The 11,903-nt window shown below is 50.1% G+C and overlaps 1 protein-coding gene across 1 annotated transcript; it reads right to left on the reverse strand.

The window, feature by feature from the left end:
* Positions 1-8,917: 8,917 nt before the first annotated feature.
* On the reverse strand, positions 8,918-11,401 carry LOC125514129. The gene is made up of 2 exons (XM_048679398.1): positions 9,365-11,401; positions 8,918-9,258 (listed from the first exon to the last, which is right to left on the reverse strand). Exons 1-2 carry the CDS (start codon positions 11,177-11,179, stop codon positions 9,142-9,144), a joined length of 1,932 nt encoding a protein of 643 aa, XP_048535355.1. The 5' UTR covers positions 11,180-11,401; the 3' UTR covers positions 8,918-9,141.
* Positions 11,402-11,903: the final 502 nt, after the last annotated feature.

Raw genomic sequence — 11,903 nt, forward strand, 5'->3', positions numbered from 1 at the left:
CAGGGAGGTACCAAAGTAATCCATGAGTGGATCACTAGACAGCGGTCAACAACATCTGAAATACCTGTAAAGGACTAAGGATATGTTTCTCGCTTATGGAGGTGACAAAGTGCTCGTCATAAACGGTTACGTCGATGCAAGCTTTGACACTGATCTGGATGACTCTAAGTCACAAACCGGATACGTCTTTTTATTAAATGGTGGAGTTGTCAGTTGGTGCAGTTCCAAGCAAAGCGTCGCGGCGGGATCTACGTGCGAAGCGGAATACATACCTGCTTCGGAAGCAGCAAATGAAGGAGTCTTGATGAAGGAGTTCATATTCGATCTAGGTGTCATACCTAGTGCATCGGGTCTAATGAAAATCTTTTGTAACAATACTGGTGCAATTGCCTTGGCAAAGGAATCCAGATTTCACAAGAGAACCAAGCACATCAAGAGACGCTTCAATTCCACCCGCGATCAAATCAAGTAGGGAGACATAGAGATTTGCAAGATACATGCGGATCTGAATGTTGCAGACCCGTTGACTAAGCCTCTCTCACGAGCAAAACATGATCATCACCAAGACTCCATGGGTGTTAGAATCATTACAATGTAATCCAGATTATTGACTCTAGTGCAAGTGGGAGACTGAAGGAAATATGCCCTAGAGACAATAATAAAGTTATTATTTATATTTCCTTATATCATGATAAATGTTTATTATTCATGCTAGAATTGTATTAACCGGAAACTTAGTACATGTGTGAATACATAGACAAACAGAGTGTCACTAGTATGCCTCTACTTGACTAGCTCATTAATCAAAGATGGTTAAGTTTCCTAGCCATGGAGAAAGAGTTGTCATTTGATGAAACGGGATCACATCATTGGAGAATGATGTGGTTGACTTGACCCATCAATTAGCTTAGCACTTTGATCGTTTAGTTTACTGCTATTGCTTTCTCCATAACTTATACATGTTCATATGACTATGAGATTGTGCAACTCCCAAATACCGGAGGAACACTTAGTGTGCTATCAAACGTCACAACGTAACTAGGTGACTATAAAGATGCTCTACAGGTGTCTCCAATGGTGTTTGTTGAGTTGGCATAGATCGATATTAGGATTTGTCACTCCATATATCGGAGAGGTATCTCTGGGCCCTCTCGGTAATGCACATCACTATATGCCTTGCAAGCAATGTGACTAATGAGTTAGTTACGAGATGTTGCATTACAGAAAGAGTAAAGATACTTGCCGATAACGAGATTGAACTAGGTATTGAGATACCGACGATCGAATCTCGGGCAAGTAACATACCGATGACAAAGGGAACAACGTATGTTGTTATGCGGTTTGATCGATAAAGATCTTCGTAGAATATGTAGGAACCAATATGAGCATCTAGGTTCCGCTATTGGTTATTGACCGGAGATGAGTCTCGGTCATGTCTACATAGTTCTCGAACCCGTAGAGTCCCGGATATGATCACAGACATGACGAGGAGTCTCGGAATGGTCGAGATATAAATATCGATATATTGGGAGGCTATGTTTGGACATCGGAATGGTTCCGGGTGAGTTCGAGCATTTAACGGATTACCGGGGGTTACTGGAACCCTCTCGGGAGTATATGGGCCTTAATGGGCCTTAGTGGGAGAGAAGAGAAGGCAACTTAGGAGGGGGCACGCTCCCCCAAGCCCAAGCCCAATTGGGTGAGGGGGCCGGCCCCCCTTTCCTTTCTCCTTCTCCCTCTTGCTTCTATTCCTAGTGGGACTAGGAAAGGGGGAGTCCTACTCCTACTAGGAGGAGGACTCCTCCACCCTTGGCGCGCCTAGAGAGGGCCGGCCGGCCTCCCCCTCCCTCCTTTATATACGTGGGAAGGGGGGCACCCTAGAAGACACAAGTTGATTGTTTAGCCGTATGTGGTGCCCCCCTCCACATATTTCTACCTTGGTCATATCGTTGTAGAGCTTAGGTGAAGCCATGCGTCGGTAACTTCATCATCACCATCATCACGCCATCATGCTGACGAATCTCTCCCTCGACGCTCAGCTGGATCTAGAGTTCATGGGACGTCACCAAGCTGAATGTGTGCAGATTGCGGAGGTGTCGTACCTTCGGTGCTAGGATCGGTCGGATCATGAAGACGTACGACTACATCAACCGTGTTGTCATAATGCTTCCGCTTACGGTCTACAAGGGTACATAGACAACACTCTATCCCCTCTCTTTGCTATGCATCACCTAGATAGATCTTGCGTGTGCGTAGGAATTTTTTTGAAATTACTGTGTTCCCCAGCACGCGGCTGTCGGGCCCTGCCTGGCAGCCACCCTTTTGTGCAAGCCTTTACTCAGCTGCATGTAACCCCTTGTACAAATCCAGGGCGATGACCCTGTGCAAGAGAAAATAAAGAAGCGATGTGGGGGGCCCCGACCAAGATTGCATGCATGCATGAGCATTTTAGAGATCACTGCATAAGCATTTCATGAGAATTTGCATATGCATATAGATAGGATCACATCATGCATTCATTCTCATATGCATGAAGCTGCAGGTTCCTGCCGCGAACTTGTCTTTGACAAGGAGTTGAGAAGATTTCCCAACACTGCGACCCCCGGCAAGCCAAACAGATAAGTTCCACCTCCTGTCCGTTAGTGTTCTGTAAGCTATAACTTGTGCATAAGAAAACCTCACCACTCTTTGAGGCTTAGGTGCTCCCATCCCTGACTCGAACATTGCTTCGGTTAGGATGGTCGCAGTGGCCTTTGGTAAAAATAAGTTGGCGGGGGGCTGGTCCATTTGTCTATTGCCCGGTAGACGCAACTCTCCGACAGACAAAAAGGGTGCCGGCAGGATAGCCTGTCGGGGAAAACTCGTTTATTTAAATTAAAGAGGCATCCCACCTCTGCATGGGCTCACACATGCACGGGTTCCCAGCAAGGTTCATCTTTTAAATTAATATGCAGATACAAGTACAAGCATTACAGAACACAAACACAGACTCGAGAGATTACATTATTTGAATTAAAATTTGGCTAGTACCTACAGGTTTAAGATTGAAAAAAGATAAGTGCTCTGTAAACTCCTCTCCTTGTCCCTCTTATCCCAGGTAGTGCGGTGGGAGGAGGAGAAGATGAGCGACGCGCCGGCACAACGCCACCCCGATCCCTGCCAGGAGCTGATGAACGCGGCCTGACAAGATCGGGAGTGGCATGGCTGCGAAGAAGGAAGACGTGCGGAGCACCTCGACGCCCCCCTAGTCACCGCTTCCAGGACCAAACGGGGAGCTCCAGCACAGGCACTGGTAGAGGAGGATGCCGGGGCCTAGCCAGAAGACCCCTGGGGGAAGCAGAAGCACCAGGGGGCAAGCCTTTTCCTAGTAGCCGGAAGAAACGGCGATGACGATGCCGGGAAAAGGGGGGAAGAGCCAGACAGATGGGCAGCAGGTCGCCCGTTTCCACTCAGAGCCATCGATACAACCATATATTGCAGTTGTTCCAAACCCTAGTTCAATCGGAGTCTTCAACATTCCATTCGGAGTCACCGAAGCAACGAGATAAGCATCATGTTCTCACATCGGAATTTCGAGCAAAACCAGTCGGAGATTCCGAAGTGTCAACAAAGATTCTACTAATCCAAGGTACTAATATTGGATCTGTCAATCAAATTCTTTTGGACCCATCGATGCATCTGAAAGTTGACACTTTTGTTCAACTCGAGGCCACCAAGTAAAACAAGTTAGGGCCTCCAATTTGTGCATAAACTGTGTAACGATTAGATTTTTGTTCGTTACTATATACACCCTCACCTATCCCGCCAATACAACTTGAAGCAAACTTCACTCACATCATTTGTTCCTAGAGAGAATTCCACCTCCTTGTGTTGATTCCAAAGGGCATCCACTCCAACCATCCAATCACTCCCTTTGAGATCTAATTTCCTCTTGCTTTTCGCTCCAACCTTATCCAAATCCACAACCAAATGTTGAGAGAGTTTGACTATTGAGGAGATTATCTTTTGATGCACAATAGCAATGGATTCATTGTCAAGCAACCTTATCTTGTTACATTTGGACGGTGTGTGCCTCCTAGATCAGTTAGGTGTGCTTGGAAGTCTTCAAGTTTTTTAAGAAGCCAAAAAGTTTATAGGGGTCCAGAGATTCCTACTTCATGAAGATCTACCCTAGTGAGGCTAGTCCTTCGTGGGCGTAAGCCATGGTGGAATAGGTTGATTGCTCCTAAGTGTACCCTTCCGTGGGTGAGTGTTCTTCGTGGAATGTCGCAACTGGAATCCTTTGTGATTGTAGATCCTTCCTGGATTGAAGCATCCATCAATGTGGATGTACGATAGCAACAACTGTACGAACCATGGGAAAAATCTTCATCGAGCATACCGTGTTTGCGATTCTCTCAATACTACCCCTTTACTTTGCACTTGCATGTATTTACATTCCGTTGCCTATTACTCTAGATTTGCATGTGTGGGATGCTTTGTAGATTGCTACAAAAGATTAAAATTTGCCAAGAAATTAAAACTTAGGAAAAGAGTCCATTCTTGAGCTTAATAGTCTGTTCACCCCCCTAGACATACTTATTGGTCCTCATGTGTTCTGCTTGGGGAGCGTTTTGCATGGTTGTAGTTCATAGATTCGGTTGTAACCAACACCAACCATTGACGCACAAGCTCTACAAGTGCAAATAAACGAGTACAGTGGAGGATTACATCTCTCGAGTCTCTGAACTGATGGACCAGCTCACCGGTTATCAGCCAAATCTCAATATGTTGCATTACACTACTCGTTTTGTTAATGGGTTAAAATTTGAGGTTCTTATGATAATTCTTATTCAATATCCCAGAGATCACGATGTTGCATATTCCATTGCTTCCGTGCAGAAGGAAGTGGACGAGTGGGTTGCAACATCCATTCACAGTTTCAGTCATGGTGAATGCTTTCATGGATAATATACACAAGCTCAATGGCATGCTTGGATCAATTGTGACTCAAAGAGATTGCTTTTCACTAGCAAGTTTTGGCGTGAAATGGTACCTTAGACTAGTGTTAAACTTTACAGGAGCTCTTCATACCACCTACAAACTATGGGCAATCACAGCGCGTCAAACAGTGCCTAGAGGCAGGGGCAATGGTTGTCACTAGTGGAGTATTGGTATAATAACAGTCTACACTTTGGCATGGAGGGCAAGACCTTGTTGAGGTGCTCTACGGTCATCCTAGAAGTATTTTGGTGTTTCGCTTCAGATTCATGTGAAGTGTGTAATCTGGATTCTTGGGTTCAAGGTCATGCCTTGGTACTTTGTCAGTTGCAACTACACCCAGAGCTTGTTCGTGCTCGCATGAAGCACCAAGCTGATAAGAAGCACTCTGACGCGCGTTCAAAGTGGGTGATTTCGCTTTCCTCAAACTTCAGCCTTATATTCTGTCTTATGTGGGGTCACGCACACACCATGAGCTCTTGTTCAAATTTATGGGCCATTTGAAGTGCAAGGACGAGTGGGTGCTTCAGCGTATCGCCCGCAGTCTTCCGTACCATAGCCGCATCCACCTAATGTTGCATGTCTTGCAGGTGAAGCAAGCGCTAGGAAAAAATTATCAGATACAACCAGACCATCCTCCTACTGATTCTCAATTTGCAGTTCCAATTTGGTGTTGCAGTGTCATCTGCGCCAACGAGGTTCTACAACCATCCCTCAAGGGCTAATTCAGTAGTCTAACCAACCTTAGTCATTGGTGACATGGGAAGACCTTTAGGAACTCCACCAACGCTTTTTGTGCTCGCCAGCTTGGGGACAAACTGGTGCCCAAGGAAGGAGGAGTGTTAGCACCCCAACTGAAGCCCAGGGTGTAGAGGAGGAAGATGAGGACCCGACAACCTGTTAGGAGGCCTCATGTTGCGGCACGACGCTATCCACCCAAAGACTAGGTCGTCGATTAGCTATATATGAGGTATGTGTTGTGTGAGTTGCCACTTGGCTATTGGTACATGACAGTAGTCGTTGACTTGTAGTTCTCCCACTCTGGATCTCAAACACATCCTCTCCCCGAAGCAATTTCTTGAGCATCTAACTACCAATTTCCATGATCCTTTCTTCAGTCTGTAGCTCAGTGTTAACAAATTTATGAGTGACCGTTCTCATCGGCTTGATCCATGTCTTCTTGTTACCTACCCCCATTGGATCTCATCATGTACACCAAAATGACGCCTTGTGTGTCTCGATAAGATAAGTAATCTTTTAGCGGGAGGTGATGTTTCCGTTGACAGTAATACGCACATGACAAATTCATCAATTTTGAAGCTCCGCGACTTCGGCCTTCACTATGTGCTGCGGGCACATATACGTGTATGTTGTACTCTGATGCTCGAAGAAAAAAACAACATGCCTTCGGTCATATTCCAAAGAGTGGTTGTCAAGCCATTTTAGCGAACAGCTTGCCGATCAACACCATAAGCAGAAGCCGCCTTGCGTGACTCCTGTGCGCTGTCCGAAATTGGTAACGACATATATAGGCTAAAACGGCCGTTGCTGTTGAATTTTCCACTTGAGTTGATTTGTTTATGCTACCTGGCAGTGTCCACGTCTGAAGTTGCTGGTCCGTTTGTTATTATTGGGCAAGCGTCGCTTTTGATCCCCAAATTCTGCATTTAGGTTCCCCTCAGTACAGATATCTACTACTAGATCTGTTCTTATTTTAGCTGCGTTCCGGTCAGTTTTGCTGTGGACAGCAGTGATCACAAGACTTGAGGAATCTAGCACCTCCTGTTGCAATCCGCCACACGCTCTAGAGAGTGGTAATCGTTGTTCCCAGCCAGCCATGTTATCAAAATGGAGCATTTCTCTTGGTTCTTTCCATTTACTTTTTAACTCTAATCTCGAACCGTTCTGGTGGTGGCCACGTGTCTGTATATTCTATGGCTATGCCATATTTGGTTTAGTGGCCAACGCATATTATGGCCAGTCTGGATTAACGAGCTGCTCAGTTCGACTCGTTATCATTAAGCTCATTAATATTAATGAGCTAAAACATTTGTTTAGCTCGGTTCGTTATGGGCTCGTGCTCGCGAGTGTTCACGAGTGCTTGTTGAGGTAATAAACGACACAGAATAATTTCATGATCCCATGAAAAATTCACAACAAAATAAATTAAACAAGGGTGTTAAGGTAATAAACAACACAGAAGAATCCCATGATCCCATAAAAAATTCACAACTAGATAAATTAAAAAAAATGTTTGGTTCCTGGCGGCAGGCTCCTGATTGAATCTAGAGTCTCCTGGCGGCGAGCTCCTAGGTCTATGAGAAGTGTTGAATTGGGCTGGGATGCTACCCTAGGCTGGGCTAACTAGCCACTCTTTTATTAGTAGGCTGATTTAAACTAGGGGTCCCATGTTAAATTTTTGAAAATTAGCAAGCTAAACGAGTTAGCTCGTGAAACTTGTTTGCTCGCTCGTTAAGCTCGTTAATCTTAACGAGTAAACAACACTATTCAGCTTGATTCATTAACTAACGAACACGAGCCGAACAATCGAGCGTTTATTATGCTCGTGAGCTTCAAGTTTTTTGTCCAGCCCCTATGAATTTTTGTTGAGCTGCTATGCACACAACACTTCTCGCACGATATTTGCACGACGCCACATATCCAAGCATGAATTCAATTCCATAAAATAAAGTGCAGCACACCACCGGATTGCCAAATCGGGCAAGTATCGGGAACAAAACAGTCGGCTTTATGGTAGTTTGATCAAGTTTTTCTGTCATTGTTCGTTATCGCACACTTCATTTCAAATTTGCATGGTTATCCACACACCCCACTGCAACTGCAAGACACCAAACACAACCGCAACAGACAACACCAATGCTACCCCGAAGAGTGTCATGCCCCGACCATCAGACACAAATCTTACCGTATTTGAAAACGGGCAAGAAGACCGATCAACCTGCTCCCTGGTGCCGCCCATTAGAATGCCACCGAGATGAAGGAAGAGCACAAGAAAATTAATTCGACGGAGCATCATCCTCATCATTGATGCAACACCTCTGAAAGCAAACTATGCCTATTCTATACCTCTACCTGAGAGAAACTGCCAGGGTCCCCGCCCACTCCCATCTCTAGAGCAGCAGATAGGGACCCAACGTCTCCGGTGTTGAAGAAGGCAAGAAAGTCGCCTCCGAACCGCGTATCTGGAACGGTTCCAGGAGCGAACGAAACAGTTGTCCCCTTAGAGCATCTTCAGTCGTTGGAGCCCCTAAGAATACCATCGAACCAAAAAAGTTGGTGTCTTGGGGGCGAAATGCGTAATCCAGCCGAAATAGGAGTGCATGGGAGGGCATTCATTCCAACCAAAATTTTGTGAGGGAAATGATTAAGTGGGCCAAGAAAAATGACATGTGGGGAGACACAATTCGCCGAAACTTTCGCCGACGCCCCCAAGAGCCCCTCAACGCGCCGGGTTTTGTCTGGATTTGCCGACGCTATTTTTGACGTCTTGGGAGGCGCTAGGGGTGTGGCTGGGCCGTTTTTTCGGCAAAAAGCGTTGCCGAGCCTAAAACCGCGCCTAAAAAGTGTCTTTGGGGGAGGGGGGGGGGGGGGGAGGACGTCCTGGGGGGCGGGTGAAGATGCTCTTATTGGAGGCGTTTGGAACATGTTTGTGTCGAAGTTGAGCTGCGACGGTCATTGTTTCCACGCTCACGCATAAGAAAAACTTCAGAGATACGGGCAACATGGTTCCAGTTAGCCTGTGCTTCTGCTCACGGCAGCAATGGAATGACCATGACTTATCTCTGATCTCTTGTCATCTCCATCTTTCCTCTAAGTGCATGAAGATCCTGTAATCCACTGTAAGTTTCCTTTCATTGTTCGTCCTCGCACACTTCATCTGCAAAATTGTTACTACATGGAACCATGGATATCTCTGTCAGTGCAGGGTCAAGTTCAGAGCTGAACGGGTACAATGTCGAAAACACAACGCAGCAGTAACAGAGTTCCTCTGATTAACGCCCACAGTGTGCTGTTACTAGGCATCCAAGTGTCACTATGGCTGTATCTTACAGGTGTGCGAGTGCAGGAGAAAAAGAAAAGAAACTTTGATCACCTATGCATTTCTGCCTATTTGAGTTAACGATCGATCGAATGAATGAACTATACTTGACTGTACTCCCAGTCCTTGCATACACCCACGTCTATGGTCATCGTCTTGTTCCCGCCCCCTTCTTTCCTCGGAGAGGACAGCACCCTGCAGCAATTCCGCATCGGCGACTGCAGGTTCATATCGATCGATCACCAGTCAGTATCACCTGATTCTGAATACGTACTGGTAGAAAGAAATGCCACGCATAAAAATGGCGGAGCGAGCATTACTTACCCGGTCCCATAGCCCGGGGTCAGGCTTCTTGAGCACGATGACGCTGTCGAGCAGCGCGTCCGGGTCGGGGATCCTCCACTGGCAAGGCGGCCGTACGTCGTTGCGGTGGCGCCACCGCTGGTACCTCGTCACGGTGGTCTCCCCGGTGCGCACCACCGTGCGCCGCGCCGACGCCAGGTAGTAGAGCGCGGGCCTCTCGCACTGGTTGCGCGCCAGGGGCCGAGTGTTGAACGCGTGCGCCTTGTAGTCCGCGCGCCGGTACCAGTTCAGGAACGTCCGCGCCGGCATCTCCATCTCCCGCGCCGGCATCACGCCCCTCGTCACCGTCACCACGAACCCCCACGCCACCGTCACCGTCCACCGGTTCGCCGCGTCGTAGCATATCGACTGCTGCATCACCCCCGCCGAGTCCAGCGTCACCGGCCCGTCGAACAGCCTCCGCAGAGCCGCCGGGCGCGAGCGCACGTTGGGGAAGAGAGGCCGCACTACGTCGAGGTGGTGCAGCGACACCAGCGGCGCCACCGGGTGGGCGGCGAGGAGGCCCAGGAGGTCACCGTACACGTCGTACTGGTGGAACCCCGGGTGCCTCGTGAGCGGCACGCCCAGCTCCGCCATGCACGCCTGGATCCGGTCGTCGCTCCCGTACAGCCACGGGTACCGGCGGATGCAGGCGTCCTGCATCCGCTCCAGCCTCGCCGCCAGTGGCTGGCTGATGGCGAAGCCGCCGCCGCCGAACGCCATCCCGTACGAGAAGAAGATGTTCTGCAGGTGGCTCTCGGAGGGGGAGCCGACGTAGTATGGCTGCCGGTGGTCGAGCCTCCCGAGGACGGCGAGGAGGTTGTCTGGGAGGAAAACCGTGTCGTCGTCGCCCATGACGAACCAGCGCACTCCTGGGAGCCCAAGGCGGAAGGTCTCGGAGACGATGCGGGAAATGCGGATGGCAGAGCGGTGGCCGCGCCGGTGCGTGTAGGGGAAGCCGGAGGTGTCAGAGGATATCTTGATGGCCGGCAGCCCCTCCGGCACCCTCGACCCCCGCACCCCTCGGTCCAGCCACACGAACCCCCGCATGCCTGAGTTAGGGCGCCACCAGATCTTAATGTACTCCTTCCGCTTCTCCCACATGCGCGCCGACGCCGCGATGCCGAATACCACGTGCTGCAGCGTCGTCGGCGTCGTCGACACCGTCACCGTGGCAGGTGGTGATGGTGGTGGCGTACTTGCTGTCGACACCAACGTGACCGTGGCGGGTCGTGGTGGCACCCTCGCCGTCGACACCACCGTGACCGCAGCGGGTGATGGTGGCATCCTCGCCCTCGTCACCGTGACCGTGGCGGGTGGTGGTGGCATCCTCGTCGTCTTCACCATGACCGTGGCGGGTGGTGGTGGCATCCTCGCCGTCGTCACCGTGACCGTGGCGGGTGGTGGTGGCATCGTCGCCCTCGTCACCACCGTGACCGTAGCGGGTGGTGGAGGCATCCTCGCCGTCGACACCACCGTGACCGTGGCGGGCGTCATCCTCGCTGTCGGCACCGTGTCAATGGCCAGTGGAGGCGGCGTCCTCGGCGTCGATACCGTGACCATGGCAGGAGGCGGCGGCGTCGACGATGTATGGTTGTGGGCGGTGACGTGTGAGACGAAGGCGGCGGCCATGAGGCGATCATGTTCAGGCGGGCACGAGGAGGACAGAATGGCGTGCAGGGCGTAGAGGATATACAGAGCGGTGAGAGGGAGAAGCAAGAGGAGGATGAAGCGGAGGAAGGAGGCCACCAGGGTGTCCTTGCCGCCGCCGGAGCATGCCCCGGCGGCGGCCCTCATTGTCCGCGCCGTCTCCGGGCGGCCTCACATGTATTCTCGCCTCCCCGTGACACTGTTTAGCCGCCGTTGTCGTCGGCTTCTCCGGAGGCGGGTGGCGAACCGGATCGGCCGGAATCGTTGGGGGGAAATGCGGGCGAGATTTGGACGGGAAAAGAGGTTGGGATGGCGTGGGATCGAGCTCGCCGGGCCAGCGCGATCTCCTCGGCCGAGCCGAGCGCGTTGGTGGGACGAGGGGTTGGGCATTTTCGGTTCCTGCTCTTGTTGCGGCCGGTATGCTTTGCGTGCCTGCCGGCGCGCGTGCATGGATCGGATGCCCCGTTCTTTCGAGTACCGTGGAGGTGAGTTTAATTGCTACGGCCGATTCATCGTGGCCATTCAGTCCAATCGATGGTCCGTGGTGTCCAAAGAATTCGACGGCGCAGGGACAGTGCCATTTTTCTTCTTTCGGAAACTCAGGACCTTACGTTTTTTCCTGTTTTTTTTAGAGCAACTCCAGAGGCGACCTAAACAAATACCGATTTTGTCCACCTTTTATCCGTTTGGATCGCCCGTCCGCGCATTTGTGTCCGCTTTTTCATTTGGATCTGCGAGTGCGTCCAACAGTAGCCAGGCCCATTTTCGACATGTCCGCCCTCACATTTTCTCAAACACGTAGCAGGCAGGGCAGTGGAGCTCGTAGCGCGCGGGGAGGCCGATCGGCGAGCTCGAACCCCACGACGGGGGC

Source organism: Triticum urartu, chromosome 6 (genome assembly GCF_003073215.2).
Source record: "Triticum urartu cultivar G1812 chromosome 6, Tu2.1, whole genome shotgun sequence".
Taxonomy (NCBI): domain Eukaryota; kingdom Viridiplantae; phylum Streptophyta; class Magnoliopsida; order Poales; family Poaceae; genus Triticum; species Triticum urartu.

Excerpts from the sequence above, each read along its gene's own strand:
- LOC125514129 (XM_048679398.1), bottom strand. The coding sequence starts at position 11,179 with ATGAGGGCCGCCGCCGGGGCATGCTCCGGCGGCGGCAAGGACACCCTG. Across the intron at positions 9,259-9,364 it reads ACCCCGGGCTATGGGACCGG|TCGCCGATGCGGAATTGCTG; the intron begins GTAAGTAATGCT and ends ATGAACCTGCAG.